Source organism: Opisthorchis viverrini (assembly GCF_000715545.1).
Source record: "Opisthorchis viverrini unplaced genomic scaffold opera_v5_90, whole genome shotgun sequence".
In the NCBI taxonomy this organism is placed as follows: Eukaryota; Metazoa; Platyhelminthes; class Trematoda; order Opisthorchiida; family Opisthorchiidae; genus Opisthorchis; species Opisthorchis viverrini.
The window spans coordinates 274,746-293,538 of NW_008751743.1; the positions used below are offsets into that span (position 1 = coordinate 274,746).

Consider the following 18,793-nt stretch of genomic DNA (forward strand, 5'->3'; position numbering starts at 1 on the left):
AATGGTTATCAAGAAAGAAGAATGGTTAGCATTCCCTTAAGTTTGAGAAGGTTGATGACGGAAACACTCCTGGAATCGACCAGACTATGAAAAACAAATCCTATTAACCTGTGGTTGTACCTCCGCAATGGGTCATCAATAGCTGCATCCCTTGTTAACCGTTCCCTGCTATCATCAAGATGGCCAAAGACAGCCAGTGTTGTCAAGAATTTCCACCTTGTTACCTTCAATCTTTTCACTGGTTGAGTAGCTCTTCTGGATGCAAACTGATGAGGTTAGTGTAGACAGTCCACTACATGCATATCAGTAAATGCAACACGTGGCCGATGAGACTTCAAAAAACTAGTAACAAACTCCATTCTTAAGATACAGTTTTGTTGCTGGCATTTCAAATTGTTTGTAAACACGCTGAATACCCTCATTTGTACACCATTCCGGTCATTACAGGAGACGCTACTGATTCCTAAATGAATTTCTCGTTTGTGGTGTACCTGTTCAACTAAATATGAAACTCGGACGCCGCCAGTTGACACGACACTTGGGGCAGTGCAGTTTACTTTCTCGAATGAAGCTACTTACAAGGTTACTGGAAATTTTTCGACAATCCACGACTGGTTTCGCCTAATTTGTGGCTCGTCCGATGGGCCCAGTTCTCGAGTTCCCTTCAGCGTTATGTTCCACTTAAACAAAAGGATAATGGGAACTCGGGAATGGCAACTACCTGATGATACCCAAACACAGCAAAACCGATCGTCAAATTTCAAAGAATTTACACTAACCTTGTAAGTGTTTTCATTCAAAAATTTACTTTTAAACACTTTTGAATATAAGTATACATAGCTACATGCCATTTCATACGATAGTTTGCTTCTTTCGGCTGTGTCCATCTTGAATACTATCCACTAGCTCGTCAGAGGGTTAGTTATGCTGCAAAAAAACGTGAACTGGCTTGAATTTACAATTCCTGTTTACAAAATTACCGTACAGCATATCAGCTAAAGTCTGCTGCTCATTTTCACTGAAAAGTAAAGGGGAGTTTCTGAAGAAAACCCACTGACAAGTATTTATCCGCGAGACCTCAATGAATTTTACGGTTGAACATATATTGTATTAAGTATTCAGATGCTGCCAAGCTGCAGATGAAGCCACAAATTTGCTTCACAGGTTAGCGGACGCCTGTTGTACACACAGTGTCACTTCTGTTTGGCCATACGTTTAGGATACCAGGTCTTACATCTTAGTGAAGGTTTCAGGCCAAAGTTCACCAACCACGTCAGTGTGCACAAACCTTTCATGAATGAGTGATATATTTAGCTTAATCTGGAACCGGTGATCCCCTAAATGTCCATCCAATGACTTTCTAGCTCCCAGTTTCATTTGACTTGCATGGTTTATGATCTCTGGCGGATATAGCAGAGAGATGCTGATAAATTTTGCAACCGCTAATAATGTGCAATTTTGACATCTGTGTGCAAAACGATAGAAGTGTGACCAATATCCGCTCTTTATACAACCTGACCAAGATTCGAAAGAAAATTCCGACGGCAGATGGCCATACAAAGCGTCCTGAAACCGGGTTATTTCTATTGATTTTGCCAAAAAATTTTTTCATTATCACTGTCGATTTCGGAGCTTCAGTAGTAGAGAAATCCATAGAATTTTTATGTGTGTGGTTATTCTGGTGGCAGATTATTGCTGCATTTTGGAGAAAAATGAAGTAAAGTTCCCACGCTGATAGTATTATAACACCGCCAATCATTAAGTAGCTCAGAGGAAGAATAATTTTGCAAGGTGTGTAAAAACTTTCCACCTGAGAAGTCGTCATTGGAGGGGCCAGTCAATACTTGACAGCTTCATGTGGTTTCGCTGATTAGAGGTTGATTGACGCTGTCATACGTGCGAGCCAATCACACTGCCAATCAGCAGGTCGAGGTTGAACGGTTGATTGTTCAAACTACTATCCCGCTAGTCGAAATTTAGAGATTCTCCACTGGGGTTTCGTTAGATATGCACCACTGACAATTCCGAATACGGAGAAGAGGGTCATACAACGTTCATAGGCTTTTCAACATTGACAAGTCTAACTTACAGAGAGAAATCCGAGTGGAAAAATATGGCAGACGGCAGAAAACAATTTCCTGGGTCTAAATTTGATTACATAAAATTTCAACCAATATCCACTGAGCCAGTAACGGTGTGCAATGGACTAATTTGTAAATTAGAATCGAGAAAACTAAGATGCAGATGAACCGAATGGTTTTTTCCAAAATAACCGAATACTTAGTTTATTTTTTAAATAAAAGCCGAAGCTGAATGCTGATAACCATGAAAGTGTTACAAAGTAAAACATAGGAGTTGTGTGTCCATACTTGTTGCATTCTGTATTCTACCATTTTCTCACAAAACACATATTCAGCTTATCCGAAAATTTGGAAAGAAATATTGAGGCACTTAAGATGTACTGAGTGACAGCCAGTACTGAGAAACTGGAGAGAAGCCTGTGGTAAGGTCTTATTAATTTCCTGTTCGATAACAGTGTCAGTTAAGATCTTTCATCTAGGTTGTACTTTAGTTTGAATCGATTAATTTTCGGGGCATTTCATTAAGGGTCAATTTAAGGTCGTGTTGGGAGAAATTTGATAATCCAATTAGCACACGAAGCGCAAGTTACATGAAGACTGCAAAGCATAAACAATTACGGAATCATAAATGTTGTTTCTGTAAATGAGGAAATTCACCCGGTCTGAGATAACAAATAAAGTAGGGTCCACAGAGCAGTGTCCCGGAGTTGTTGCCTCTCACTGATACCCATATAAGAGATTTCATTAAAGTGTGGGAAAACAGTTCACTGAAAACCATCGGTTTGAGTAGCTGGAGGCCCGACTGAAAATATGATATAACGAAACCAAAGTAATCATATTTCTGAGCCTACATCCAACGTTTCGGTCAATGTTGTGAGCCACTCTGTAACCAAGTCGGACAACGAAAGAGTTGATTTTACTGAAGATGTTTTGGTGTTGGTACAATGTTAGCATACTGGTAACTAGGGTGCATTATTGGTGAATGGTCAGGTGGCTGTTGATCTGTTCGCCGAGTTTGATCATTGATTTGTAAGCGTTTCTTTACCATTCGGGTAAACATCTTCAGTGCGATTTCAGGCATTCTGTCAACAGCCTTACTCTAAATCCACAAAAAGTTTCTGTTAGCTTCAGCTATAAAGCACCCCAGGTAAATTCATGGCAATAAAGCAATACGCGCTCAAAATGGTCTTGTCTGAAATAGAGTTGATCCGATCCAATACGTCACGGAAGACTGATCGATGTAGTTAATGATGAAATCCCGATAGAATACCAAAATGTATGGAATAATGTTTTACCATCGCCAATCTGTTCCTGATTATAACCAGCACCAGATTATACTACTAAATTGCAACGGCTTTTTACAACGTTAATGAACAAAACATTCTCTGAAGACACGTGATTTGAACCACACAGCAAACACTTATTCCGCTGAAATCATGCGTCTGCCTATGTAGTACAAATTAAACAAATCAGTTTTTAGGTATTTGGAAAGCCAAATTGAAGATAAAATTATCCCGATTTGACTCAAATGTTTCAATTCATGTGTTTTTATTCTTCGCCATAATGACAGATACCGATAACTACCAGCTACGTCACATTCTGGACGAAACAACTAGATTTGTGCGAATCTACTTTCGCTGTATTTACTTATTTTCGGAATTAAAATGTTCCACTTCCGAAGAAGGCACTTCATTGTCGACCAGATTTAAGGTAATATGAAATTCCTTTGGATTAGTTTACTACAGACTGCGGTAAATGGTTCAACGGCAGTGCATTGAGTGGAATACTCCATTCAGTGGGATAGACACATACATACCAGGTTTCCCGTGAACTACCAATAATAGGCAGCTACCCAGGTTGATATAGGCAGATTCTACTTTTGGTTCCAGATAGTCCTAGAGCGCTGTCCGCATAAGATCATATCGATATTGGGAAACCCTCCATCGTCTTTCAATGCAAATTTATTTTGAATTTATGAAGAAAGATTCACCTGCCAATTAAACAATCGCTTTTCCTCTGTATTCCACGGGTGATCTCATGAATACCAGAGTCGATTAGGAGAATTAGTCACGCAAGAAACAACGGGAACCCCAACCGCTGTAAGAGCACTGCTCACCCTTTTCCTCAGGCTCGGGTTCATCCACTGGAGAGGCCGGCTCTGGAACACCAAATTGGAATAAGATAGCAAAGAGTGCGCCATAAAAACTGAGCATGAGGCTGATATTTCGGAAGAATGGCATGTCTTTCACTGTGAAACTTGTGGCTGCGCTTGAAATTTCCGTGACGTTCCACTCGTTTGTTATCTCTTCAGTCAGCGTTTTGTTTGTCGTTGGACCTATGTTGATTGCCGCCTTTGTTGCTCCGATTTGTGCGTTGTTTTGTTGTAGCAAAAAGTAGGACATTATGAATGATGATATATCGGCCACCGACCCAAACAAATATCGGAGGGAGACCAAAAGTACACGCTCTGCCTCATCACTCGTCAGGTAGTTGATCAACGTCAGATGGGCTATTTGAACGGCAGCCCATCCCACCTTGGTTTGTAAAGAAGTGAAAATCGGAAATGAGGCAAAGTACGTCTTTCAGTAGGAGGTGGGATATAAAAGCGCCAAATAACGCTGTTCACAGAAATTTTATAGTCGGTCTTAAAAGTCAACGGCCCGCTCAATGTGACAAATTCTATTTCTATCGGGGACGGGATTATCTAAGGTTTTTTACACGAAGGGAACGACACAGAGTGGCGAAAGATCTAGACAGTAATCTTGGATGAGAGCTAGTGTTGAATTCCCTCAAGACGGAGTAAAGGCGCTTTTGGTCAAAAAATGTAGAAAGTCATATTTGAAATCAAGGAAGTTAAAAACCATCGCGTACTAGAACAACGCATTATTCACGATCGTCGCTTCTTTTTATCTTGTTCCGATCATAGCGAGCTGATCACAGCTGATCTGTCGTTGACAAAGGAAAGAACTATGGGCCCTTTTCCATCATTGGATTAAAAAATCCACCTCGTTCAGGCCTAGTGAAAACGGATTTTACTATGTGTCAGATATTGATCCGTTTGCATAGCTTACATTGGAAGAGAAATCATGTGTCAGTAAAGCTCTCATCCTTGCCGACCCACTTAAAAGCTTCTACACACATACTTGACACGTTCGAAGCTGTTGCTCCGTCACTCTGTTAACGGTAACCAAAAAGGAAGCTTCAACTTAGGAACGTTGCCACACCTGGGTTCCTGTGAGTTGTGTGCACTCCACTAGATATCTGATATAAAAACAATCAATGTCACTAGTTAAATAATCTAGAAGTAACGTTGCAGGTGACGCAATTTATGACTCTAAATTTCAAAGCACTGAGAGTATACACGGACCGTGAGTGGTCGATAGTTAGGTCCAATAATTGCAGTTCTGAAAAAACATTGTTAATGGGATATATGGACGGAGACGCATGAATAATGGCATCTATTATTAAACTGCACTCGGTGGCCCTTGTATTCTTATCTCCCGATGTTTCTTTTAAGGGTTACGCTCCTTCTGGATGACCCTATTCTTAGAATTGACCGTTTGCCTTGGTCATTTTAAGCATATCCTTCAGAAGAATATTGAGGTAACAGAATAGGTTTGAATTCGGTCGTTCAGCTGGGCAGTTTGACTGCAGACGATTCGTCCCCAATCGAGGTGATATCATCACTGCGTTGTTAGGGAGCGCATTGCCCCGTCACCAACAGCAGATTTGCCTGAACGCAACTAAAATTATTGAGGTTCATTCACGCGCTCCAATGCAATGGGGGAGGTTGACTCTTGTTTGAACAATTGTCCCTCTGTCCTAGCGCAATCATTTTGGTGAGTGCACCCCAAAAGAAGCACTGGACTTCAGTTTCACTCATATTAGAGCTCATCAGCACTGCATATCCGACGGCCATGTCGGGATTTGAACTCCGCCCATCTGACACGCGAGGTGAGCGTATTACGAATACCACACCTTCGCACGCTGGACATATCCAAATTAGTGCGATCGGCATAACCAAGGTGTGTCACTGGATCGTACTTCAAGGTGTCGGACGTTTGGCTCACATCAATCAAGCGCAAAAATGCTCACCTGATCAGACGTAGGTTGGTGTTGGGAAAGGAAAGTCGCTCAGTGCCCGTATATCGCCCTGAACAATAGTTTGATATGGCATCGTATTGATTAGGAGAGTCTCTTGATTAGTGGAATTCGCGCTCACTATTCCTGCGTAAACAGTTCTACTGCTATGGTTCACTTGTTCTAGCGTGTCCGCACCAGAAGAAAATGCACCGGCATTATTAGTAGTATATCTACTTGGCCGTACCGCACTTCGAACCGTGGAAATCCAACATACAAAGCTAGAGTGTGTTATCACCACTTTATCGCATACGGATGAATTGTCTTGTCTGAAGAGATGAACGTGATTATACTTTAACGATCTGATTAGTTTGCCTCTTCCACAGATGGCTCCGTGACTGCCACAGTTTTTGTCTATCGATTATCACCTCTTGTCAAAGCCTCCCAGTTAGATCGTGCGATGGACGGTTGAAAACAGCTGAACAGTTTTTCTTTATTTGTGGGTATTGAGGGATTAGTAGAATTCGCATTCATACCACACTCCTTCGAATAGTCCTCCTCCTGAATTGGCTCGATTGTTCACTCAAAGGAACCAAAACAAAAACGGGTAAACATTCGGTTACGGAACGGCTATGACCTACCGGGCAACTGGGTGTGTTATGAAAACCATATCCGGTCGGTATGGCCTGGTCTACGATCTGCTTCGATTATTTGGATTAGCTCCAAGAGATGCTAGAATGGTAATAGGTTTTACGACTTAATTTCCTGCAAACTGATTTGCTGAACTGTTGCAAAGTGGACACACAAAGCAGCCATTTTAATTATAAATCATTCATTAAGGGGCTGCGTCCATATAGTCTAACTTACCACTTAGCTACTAGTTGCAGTTATCACATCTTGTTCGGAATAGACGGCAAACATCTACTCGTTAGTTTATGAAATTAATTTTGGAATCCCAGATTCACGTGTATGGCCATGTGACTGTCATAATGTTCTCGGGTGAGCATGACATATCGTGATTCAAAAGAGGAATATGGGGGATAATGGTGTTGAAAATTGCTTTTTGTTAGGAGTCAAACGCCTCACTGGATAGATGTAACAAACCAATGGTACTTTCAGCAGAAAACGTAGGGGAGGAATTTAGGGAAGAGGAATTCGTCTGTCTGGTTAGTGGCCATGATGATAGGCAGTGCTCTGTATTTCCGTTTCTTTGTAATAAACTCAATGACAATGCACTGTTAAATAAGACATTTGGAAGTTACCCGAACTCCACTAACCATGCGAAAAAGTTGTGTTTTTGACGTTAGTTTGAAGTGATTCAAGAGGAGCGGTTCCTCCACAGGGAAATCAGTTGGAAAAGACTACTGTTCGGCGGGACTATGTGAATGTACCCTGGTTGTCCGATCAACACCAAAATTATTACAAAACACACACCGACTGAGGACTTGACTAATACCAATGCTCATTTGATGAACGAGGCATTATTGTGACCGAAGTTTACCGGAGGCGAGCGTATCTAGATCAAAACATTATCAACTGAGATGAACCATCTGACTATTCTTAAGAGGTCGCCACGTTCGGGATGAAATGAGGTCATCTAAAGGGCATCTTCATAACGTGATTTTAAAAATAAAGTTTGCGCGAGATGCGGTTTCACGAGGTGGCGAAAGCCGAAGAATCTGTGATCAATAATCCATATTTTATATCAGTCAATATACGATTACTTTGGGCCACACTTTAGGCACATCTTCCTTTTGCTAAAACAATATAACTCGCAAACTACGTAACGTTGAATGCATATAAGCGTCTGGAAATTTGAGGAAGCTAGAAACGAGAGATTCGGAACAAAATTGCTTTGCAAATGAGTGTACTTCTCGAGGCTAGAAGTATCTTCTTGTGCGAGTAACACTAGAGAAAGCTACTATACATTGCTTTTAGACACACGATAGTATTTACTGATTAAAAACGAGGCTCGTCAAACTACTCATCGGTTTTGTAATCACTGACATGAATTGTGTGAGAGCGCTGTGCGTAAACTCTAAAATATAAGTATTCTGGAGCACATTTGTTGAGAAATAATTACGTGACATTTTGAGAACACTGCAAAAAATACCAAGATGGATTGAAGCAACCAGGATATCTGAGGCATCGATTGAACTCAATCACGTAGCCCGAGCATGACCACATTCGTCTGACATTTTAAATGCTTCGACCACGTGCTGGTGGAATATTGGTAAAAAGCTGGTCCCCCGTGTCAGATTTCCGGGTTCCAAATCCCGTCACGACCAATGAAATGCATTACTGAAGAGCTCTGTTAAGAGCGGAACTAAACTCTGATGCTTTCCTCACCTCGATTTCAAATAATCAGAGCGACTGCGCTGGAACAGGAAGAGAACTGTTGACACGTGATGCCTGCTGTCGTCCAAACAGCAATGAGACAACAAACCGTAGAGTGCTTGAGCTACGATTTAGAAGGCTACTGGCACATGAGACGCACAAAATGTAATATGTGACTACAGAAAAACAATTTCAGACACGAAAAAAGACTGAACAGCCACTGAAATACCCCGTGAATGTTAACGCGTCTGCAATGTCGCAGCAAAAACTGTCTCAGTTAGCTTGATCAAGGGAATTTCGAGCAAAGATATGAGGCATTGTATCTTAAAAAAATCGAGTGATATATTTGAATCCAAGACAAACAACTTGGACGTAATGACTACTGACTGTTTACCTTTTATACGTTTTAATCGTGCGGTTTTCACGACTTAATTACTTTGATCTAACTGGTCATGCAGTATACTGGCAAAGTGGAACATTTTTCATATTGTTTGGCACCAGAAAAGAGATCAAACGCCTGACCGAAAACCACAATTGTATCATTCTCTAACACTGTCTTAGGAACCTTTCGGGGCGCGCAAACCTCATTACTTGAACATTAGTTTCTTGGGCTGAATAAATGAAATGAAAAAGCCGTTGGCAGCTCTGTCACAAATGGAACATCGCGGTCATCATCATCATCGCCATCTGTAGTAACCGCGTACTTGTCGTGATGGTGGTGGTTGTAGCAGCCACAGTTTCGTTCACCGATGATTTGGGAAGGTGGGGTAGGTAGTTGCGCTTTACAGACGGGAGCTGATAAATTGGTGCGTAAATACACGACTGTTAAGTGGGGTGATGCGAAGGGACGTATGCAATGAAGGCAATGGCTTGGATGCACGAGCGCCATTGAGGGCGCAACTGGGCCATGAATGACAATGCCCCTAACCATTGATGTGGCCCGTCTCGGGGTCCCCATCCTGGAAGACGGCAATGACCAGCGCGACTGAGTTTGCTGGTAAGGGTTTTTGTACTTCGCAGTTCACTTGTATGTCCCCAGAAATGCAGACTCCGCGACAAACGTTTGGGAACTTGCATGCGTTTCGTCATAAGGTTCAAGGATGTACTGAATGAGTACCGTCTAACTCAGAATTTCAGAGTAGCGAATCCAAGAAACGTCGATATCAAACTGAGTTGCTGCGTTCTACAGTCCGCTTTGAGAAGTTCAGCTTAAAGGTTTTGTCCATCATTTGGCTCAAAAACACGTGAGTTTCAGAAAGAAAAACCATGAGTTATCGCTTTTGATCTGCTATATATAACAGACTTGCTTGACTGTCCGTAAGAGAACACGATAGAGGATCATGTTACCCCTGCTTCCTTGAAGGACCAAAGAGTGACATCTTCCGGAACAAAGTGTCTCACTCTTTAAGTATAAAAGCATCGTGCGATTATTCTGGTATTTAATAAGCAAGAAACACTGCTAACATTGACATCACATGTAACCAGAGAAGCTCAAGAATAATTGGGAATTGGAGAGGAAAGACTGCCAACAATGCGGCTAAAGAGTTTCGTCATGTTGACTGAAGACTACTGAACCTCATGCCGAATGCTGGATGAGTTATTCGTCCATGCATGTATGTAGGTGTCTATGAACTGTGTAAGTATTGAAACGTCGCAAACCCAGCGAAATCCCCGTGGGCATATATGGTCATTCATGAATATTTCCTAAAAGCCTGCACGAACAGGCTGCAAATCCTACGCTACTATCACAGGTAAAATATTTAAATCGGCTCTCCCACTGGGAGCCTTAACTTTCAAAGCTAATAGTATTTTTTTGGTAACTGAGGGATCAATTGCCTCCAAACTCCCGTATATTCCATAATGTGAGCCCAATAAATACTCCCCAACACCTGTCTTATTTGGCCTTCTAAGAGCGTGAGCGAATATCGAAAAACGAGAAGATATTTGAAGCTTTTGAACGGTAGTAGTCTAAAGTAATGAAGAATGCTCAGACTATACTCATTTTCTCGTCGAGTTCTTGGGTATTATGAAAATCTTTGGACAAAGCAAAATTGAACGATGTTGAGATCAGAGGATTGTATGCCGCCACTAGCCCAAAAGGTTGTGCTTTCCTAGACGATGGCACGATTTGTTTCATAGCCTTGGTGCAGCTGGAACTGGTCACCGTAGTTGGGACATATCCGAGTTATTGAATATGAATAAGAACGATTGGGAAGTCAGTTTTTTCTGAGAAAATTAGCCTCTCGATTTGCGGATTGCTTGTTGATGCTTGAGCTAATTTGAAATTCAGTGCCTTTCGTATTTTGTTTGTAAGTATGGACTTTGATAGATCGCTTGCTTCCTGTCAGTCCATTTTATCTTATCTATGAGAGAACCGCTTGCAATTTAGAAAGAGCTGTCAGCAATATCATCGGATAAACATTTTGAAAGGCAGTTTCAGCGAATAAAGCCGTTGTGTTGAGTGAAAGCAGGCAATGCATTGCCACACAGGTGAAACGCTACAAAATCAGAGGGAAAAGGTCTCGTGAGCACTGAATCACGACAGAATTTTTAATTCTGTTTGAAAGGCACTTCCACAGGCCCAAAAGATCTGATCATATTACACATGTCATACCAAAATAGTCAGAAAAATGGTATCAAAAATCGGGTCATAGAGAGTCTCTTGGCAAACATACATGGGAAAATAGATTGACCAGCGTACTTGCTTAAGACAGATCTTTGTTCCTCTAGAAAGACCGCTCGATTAGTTGTGGAGGCTAAGAAACATTGCTGTTTTCTATCGGGTAAGCAAAACATCCTCGAAGAGACCAGTGTATTTTCTCCAATTAACTGAAAAAATTTGTTTGCATTTTTCTAGTATCATTTGCTTGAAATGAGAACCCTACATTATCAGACTATTAACTTCTGCCCACACATATTATTATTTGTCCCACGGTTTCCTTAAACAAAATTCCGTGGGCGCGTTTTCACACAATAAACAGAAGGGGTTTGAAACAATAATGATTTGTAAGGAGCACGTTACCTGTAATCATTAAAATGCTCGGCCGTAGGTTCACCGGATAATCGACAAATTATAAGACAGTTCGTGGAACTGGGAGGTGTGAAAGCTTTGGTTACCTCTAGGAAAGCTAATAACGTCTCTGTGTAATGAAATAAAGTGACGAACCTTCATGACAATAGATTACGCTCCATAAAAAATATAATGTCCTATTCTTCTTCACGTAGCCACTTCATATATGCTTATATACATAGAAGCGTCAATTGGTTGTTTATGGCGGGGTTGACAAGTTACGTGCAGGATTAATTGGGTAGACCTTTCCAAACAACACAATAACCCAACCAGCAGGTTGCTCAAAAAGATGCACTCAAATAGTTCAGCCTCTCTGTAAACGTTCAATAATATGAAACTCATGAACACCACTGTGGAGGTTGGTGGCATTCGAGCACTGCAATAACCAGACCAGAATCCTCATATCTGTGGTACAGCAAAACTGTCTTAAGGCTTTACCTTTTCCAACAGAAAGACATTCCATACTGCATTGTGTTGAAGCACATTCACAACAGCTTTCTCTACTTCAACTTGTGGTTAATGACGAATATATTGTGGAGTTAATTTCGAATCACAAGTTTATCATACCCAAAGCCAAGTAAACTTGAAATTTTCTGAGTTCTTCTTCGTCATAGTTTACTCCCTCGATTCGAAAATTGCGAGCTCACTGGAATTCACAAGATTACCTATATGAAGAGAAAACATTACTAGCCACCAGGAAGTAGTTTCCTTCCGATAGTTGACTGCTTCAGACTGTGGTTGGTAGAATGATGAAGATCTGTAACAGAGACTAAATTTTGAAAGAAACTCAAAATTCTATCTACAAATTCATTGATCCAATTTTAAAGGTGTTACTCCTAATTACCAAGCTCATCTTCATGTAACGATCAAAAACTCGGCCCATCGAATCATAGACCTCACAAGACGTTATTGCAAATAAATTTAGATCTTTTTGTTTTAATCATAGGAATAGCATACTTCAATCACTTACTTGTACCAGAGTTAAAAACCCAGTAACGAAGAGAGTTTTCACCCACACATTTGCGTATGCGAAGGATTCAGGTTGACCAAAGAGACAGGGAAGACTAATGGTCATCAGAATACTGCCATAGATATGCCAAGCCTTCCGAGTACTTAGACTGAGACGAGATTTACATTGAAACCAGAAACGCTTCAATCTTGATTGATTATATTCCCTTGCGAAGGAATCCAACATGGCTTGAGGTTCAGCTCTGCTAACAGCTCGATCGGACAAATATCCTATAAGTGGTGTACTGATCGCGTTCATTATTTGCCCAGTCAACACAATCGCACCCACAAGTGCGTGTTCGAAACCCAAACACTGCTCGAGATAAATAATGGCGAAGATAGCAAGCATCCCGGCAACCAAGTCTTTTTGCAGCTGACCAACGCCATGGGCGATACGGGTGATCCATCGCATTATTTGTGATGCAGTCCTTCGCTTCTGTAAACTGGGGGCAAAAATTGATCACCAAGGAAGCTTCAAATTATTCGGAATAATTAGAGTCGTAGCATCGTGTCCCCACTTTTAGTATCTTGAACTCGCCCGCCCCGTTTCAACTCAGCTGATATGTGGAGACAGCCTGATTGGTCAGTGTAACAACCAACAACCAGGTTCGCCTACGTAGCGCCATTTCGGAAGCAGCCATTATCGCCGTTGGTGATTGGGTGGGAAGCAACGTAACCATGACGGTGGATGTTCACGTGATTCACATGCGGTATGACGGCTGATACACAAGAGACCGCCACAAAAATGTTTCGTACGTTATTCTGTGGTTGTAAATCAGAAAATGTTTGAAAAATTAGTTGATAATCAGATAACGTCGGTTAACTTTTAGACTTCATGATTCCGGTAAGTCGTTCAGCAAATACACAACTTCCATCTGGAAATATCTAAGAAGACGAGATGTATCATAGTGTACCAGATTAACTTTCAAACAGGAGGTGCTCTGGAAACCAACGCATTCATCCGTACAAAAGCCATGCATCTCCTTTGTTCATTCTGAAATTAAAAATTCCGAAATTATAAGCATATGTCACGCCGCTGAGTGCCAGCAATACAAGAGAACATTTCAGTAGAAGCTATGGTGAAATTTTATTCCGTTATTTTCGCAGTGTACAAGGAACGATAGTCAACGATCCTCAACGCCACATGCGGAAATTTCTAACACACTATATTTTGGTAAATCAAACGAATCCAGTCAAAGCCGTTATTAGGTGCTCCCTAAGTTCATAAGACACCTGTCCATTAGCCTAATACCGTAGTGTTAAACAGACCTTGTTTTTAGTGGTGCTGTGGCGTTTACACACAGGTTCATGGTAGGTTTATGGAGATTGCAGACAAAATATTGAGCAGCGATGTGACAGTGTGGACTCTATTATTTGACTGAACCCTGTGATATAGAAGGCCATTGAAGTAGCGTATCTACTCATGAGACCAAAAGAAAGGATGAACAAAGTGACTTACTTAATTTTTAACGATCCCAATCAAGGTTTGGTGTAGCATAGGTGTGGTCACCTCGGTTAATACTTTGAAAAATACTTTTCTTCATACATCCTGGAGTGCATTTTTTCGCAGAAACGAAGTGGAATGTGAGCTAGTTAATTACAACAAAAGCATATTCAGGTTCATGACTGTCAGCTTCCCGAAACCATAGATAGATCTGTTTTCTCTCAGCCCTGTGCTGAGTGGAAGCGACCGAGAGGTGGACAGTGTATGACCTGCTAACGGAGTAGGAAAACACTAACCGGTAAAATTAGTCGAGTGGGCAACTCTCGCTTCCCTGAATAGGGACCCCAGGACTCAAATCACCAGCGGTTAATGACATTGGGGGAAATGGTCCAATCGCGCATTCATTTGCGCTCGTGCATCAAAGCCATCGCCTTCAATGCGTAGCTACCCGATCTCTGAGAAAACTGAACATGCCGTCGTCCTTACTTTTTACTTTCCAGTGGCAGCTGGAACCGATGTGCACACGGCGTATAGTTGATAAATCGATTGATTGAAATGATAGCCAGCTATTTATTAGGATATCCGGAACTTCACGTGTGTGGCTCATGCGACATCACAAACTGCAATGCGTTAATCATATGGTATGCATGCCGGGTTACCGTTTACCAGAAGAAGGCTGTTCTCTACGCTATAATGACAGCGCTGCAAACCAAGAGGTGGACGAAATATGCAGAGACAGACTGGGATGTTAGGTACTGTTAGTGTCGTTTGATTCCTAGGCTGGGTTCCTCTTGGTCCTCCTCCACAATGACTGCACATGCTGCAAGACTTGTTCTCTATTACCGATATCATCAGTGTTCATTCTGCTGGCTTTTATCTGGAGGGTCTGAACAAAATTTCAAAGTTGTGAAAGCTCAAATGTTTCTAATAGACCGACCTAAGTCTGCTTCCCACCATCCTCCTCTTCTCTAATATGGGGTTTATTTAAATGAAGCAAAGCAGTTTTAAAGCATTTAGGTTCATCTGCTCTGACACTAGTGATAATGAGGATGGTAGTGTGACTGCTGTCAAAGCTGTAGCTACATTTATCTATAAGAGACTTAGTCCTGTAAGGACAGTCGTAAGGTCTTACCATCTCTTCTGATGATCTTGGCTGCGAGACGATTCTTATGGATGTTTTGCTTGTTGGTGTAAAATCCAAATTAATGTCACAGAAAGATAGAGATCTCATGCAAACGTTTTTTCTTCAAGGTCTAAGCTGTCTAAAAGCTCACAAACTATATTCCGATTCCGTTAGATAATCACAACAGATAAGTGAGATGTCATTCTAACAGTCGGTTTGAATGTCATGTTAACATTTGACGTTTGCTGATGTCACACATCGTCGACCGTCTAAGGTTGCCTCTTAAAGTTATGTTTCTTTCTAGCATAAAGGGAATAAGCTGAAAGTGATAGAAAATCACTTATTTCGGACTAGTATGCGAGTATGGGTAATTTGTTTTCCATATTTTATGGGGATGTTTTCAAATTTTCCGTTATACGGGTAAACCCTTTGCTTGCGAAATATTGCGGGTAAGCGCTCCAGTTTGAATTGGCGTGTTTACGAGTGCTGTGAAACGTGAATGAACGTCGTTGCTTGGTTACGATACTGAAGGCTGTTTCAGACCAAATAACTATGCATTCTGTGAACAGTCGTTTCTCGCTTGCTATTGTATTCTAGATCGTAGCGAAATCTCGTTACCAACTACATCGGCCTCCATTTACTTGATGCTAGACCAGCATGAAGCATTGGAAAACGAGTAATGTACTTGCCTACGCATAGTTACAGTGTGACCATAAATTGTGCTTACCAAACATTATAGTATTCTACCTGGTTATCTACATCCGCCTAAAAATGGTTTGTGCTCATCTTGTGGTAAAATTGACCTTAATTTATCATAAATATGCGAGAAAATGTGTGCTTCGTCCGATTTTTTATTTCGCCGGATCCTATATGGTGCTACCCGGCGCAACCATGTTTTTATTGTCATTTACACTACTCTAGTATGTTAGCCTCATTTGTAAGCGAATGATTATTGCACTTGACGTTACACCACGAACGCTGGAGCAAGCAACGAAGGGTGAGAAGATTGTGGACATCACACAATGTGGATTTATTCATGGGAGCTTACACGGCTAGCACAGTTTATTTTAGTCACTTAGATTTCCGAACAAACGAACCGGTGTTTTGGTAGGTAGCTTGAATTTTCGTAAGTGAGGACGACAGTTTTCAGCCTGGTGTTCATGCAGTTTGTAAATGTTTTGGCTGAAAATAACTAGGCCTCTACAAATTTTCGGAGCGAAATCCAAAGGAATGGAAGGATGAAATCTCAAAGCCATTATCTTCATTACCAGGTGTAAGAACCGCGTACTTATCCTACAGTGGTTATAGCTGCCACAGTTTCGTTCGTCGATGATTTGGGGAGGTGGGGTAGATAGCTTCGCAGTAGAGGCGGAAGATGACATAGCTGATGTGTAAATAAGGGTTTCGTAGGTGCAGTTTTAAGTAAGGAAAATGAGAAGAGAGTTATGCGTTGAAGGCAATAACGCCATTGAGGGCGTCACTGGGCCATGTCTGACAGTGCCTCCAAACATTGATGTGGCCCGTCTCGTGTTTCCCATCCAGGGAGACGGCAATGACCAGCGCAACTGAGTTTGCTGGTAATGGCTTTCATGCTTCTCTGCCAAGTGATTGTTTGACCGCCTCTGGCTCTCTTCCACCCTTCACGTGGTGCTGCGAAAAGTGCTCTTCGAGGAAATCGGTCGACTGACATACGCAGCACGTGGCCAAGCCAGCGCAACGTATGCGCGGGGTGAGTAATTTTTCCCGAATACTATTCCACGAACTTCAGCATTTCTAATCCGGTGTTCGCACCAGATTCGGGCAATGCTCCGAAGACATCGATGGTCAAACACTGAAAGTCTTTTGACATGGTGGCGCGCAGCGGCCAGGTTTCTGATCCGAACCAGCGGTGAACGAAAGTGTGGCAGCTACAACCACCGTACAGCTGAATAAGATTGTGATGATATCTGAATACTATTCAAATCTAGTTTGCCTTTACAAACATTGTCCCAATTTTCGTGCTATCCGTAGTGTCAGTGTTCGACTAAATGACTGGTAGTACCATTTGAAAGCAGAGTACGTAGACCTTACTCTATTGTTATTTTCTTGATTTAACCTATCGGAATAAAATATTGCTGCTAATTGAGCTGATAACTAGCGCAGTAAAGACTTTAGAAAACACAATCTGAAGTTATGTGGTTTTTATTAAGCCATCATTCAAGCAAACGGCTATCCTCACGTTTGAGAGAAGTGTGACTGGAGTCTTTGCTGCCGACAGAAAATTCACCCTCCTGTTGCAACTGTGTCGTTGCATTTGAAACGTTGCTTGTGTGTCACATCGTCCTCATCCTTATCATCCCCACCAATAGCAGAAAAATCGGGGCAGAAGATCAACCTATTCCCTCCATAAAACCCCAGAATCTATTTCTACGCCTGAAGACTGAGTTAAAGGAGAGTGGTTGAAAGAATTGAATAAGTGATTCACAGCAAACATTATTGCGTGCTTCAAGGAGCTTACACAGTGACACTTATCCTAGAGATGAGGATGGTTGGCACCGAATCTGTAATGTGTTTGAAAAGTGTGTCACAGTGATTTAAATTTGACTAAGGTTTATTACAGTTACTTTCTTATACGCTCATATCGACCAGAGTTGACTACTTGTCATCGGTTTCCAAGACGAGCTGCAAACATGTTCTTCTGAAGCTGTGACTCATCAGTATTATCATTATCATCTGTAAGACCATGTACTTGCCGTATAGCGGTTATAGCTGTGAAGTCTAGAAAGTCACCTGCATGTATATAATGGAACAATGTCGATTTGAGTGAAATTCTTCCGTTTTAGGAGACAATGCTTGAAGGATCCATCAGGCGTTGTCCCCTCAAGTACTTCTGTCTCCTAAAAGTTTTTAAGAAACAACTAATGTGGATTTCCCCCGAGAGGTGGTCAGCTTTGATAACAACCTCCACGAATGAGAACATTTGTATTTCCAACATGAGACACCTCGTGGGCTATTTGCCGATATAAATGTTTCGCATTAAGACCAGTTAAAATGCAGGCCATCAAAAAAGAATATTCCAAGTTTGGCTATGAGATTTTCCAATTTTTGCCGTCCACTTCTCACACCATCAGATGTGCACTGTGAACTGCCGCATACGATTATTTCCAAGGATTACGGACTTGAAAGTATTAAAGCTAAAACACAGATTGTGTCAATGTTAGACGGAATTCCACACGGATCCCGCTTTACCACTCGCACTCAGGTGCTGCTACGGCCGAGAAGTCCATCCCACGCAAGATTGGCCGAGAATTCGGGACGCTTGCCGGTCCGGCATCAAGACGAGATCCGATTGGTCGAAAGTCTGGACCCAACAGCCAATCATGATCCAGTATCGGCCAAATGCCGGTTGCCAATGACGCATCCAGAACGCGTCAGGCATTCCAGAAAGTTATGACCACCTACACTATACATACGAAGCGCTGTAGAACTGTTCCTGACTACGTTTTGGGCATTAATAGTCCTTGTGCACCTTTGGTGGTTGTTTTGATGTGAACGCTAGCTTGGGAGGCTTAGACCGAGAACTAAGCTGAGAGCAATATCGTTACTGCGGTCAAGAATACCTAACCATAAGGTGGGCCAGATTAGCTGAAAGAGAGTCTGGGGTTGTAGGT

General features: G+C 41.7%; 1 protein-coding gene across 1 annotated transcript in view; it reads right to left on the reverse strand.

The window, feature by feature from the left end:
- The window catches only part of T265_04923 (hypothetical protein), a gene marked incomplete at both ends in the record, with an annotated part of 29,608 nt that overhangs the window by 9,755 nt on the left and 1,060 nt on the right, over positions 1–18,793 (reverse strand). Inside the window, 2 exons of the mRNA XM_009169791.1 lie at positions 4,198–4,615; positions 12,539–13,338. Coding sequence (XP_009168055.1) covers positions 4,198–4,615; positions 12,539–12,988 — 868 coding nt within the window. The remainder of the gene's footprint in view (positions 1–4,197; positions 4,616–12,538; positions 13,339–18,793) is intronic.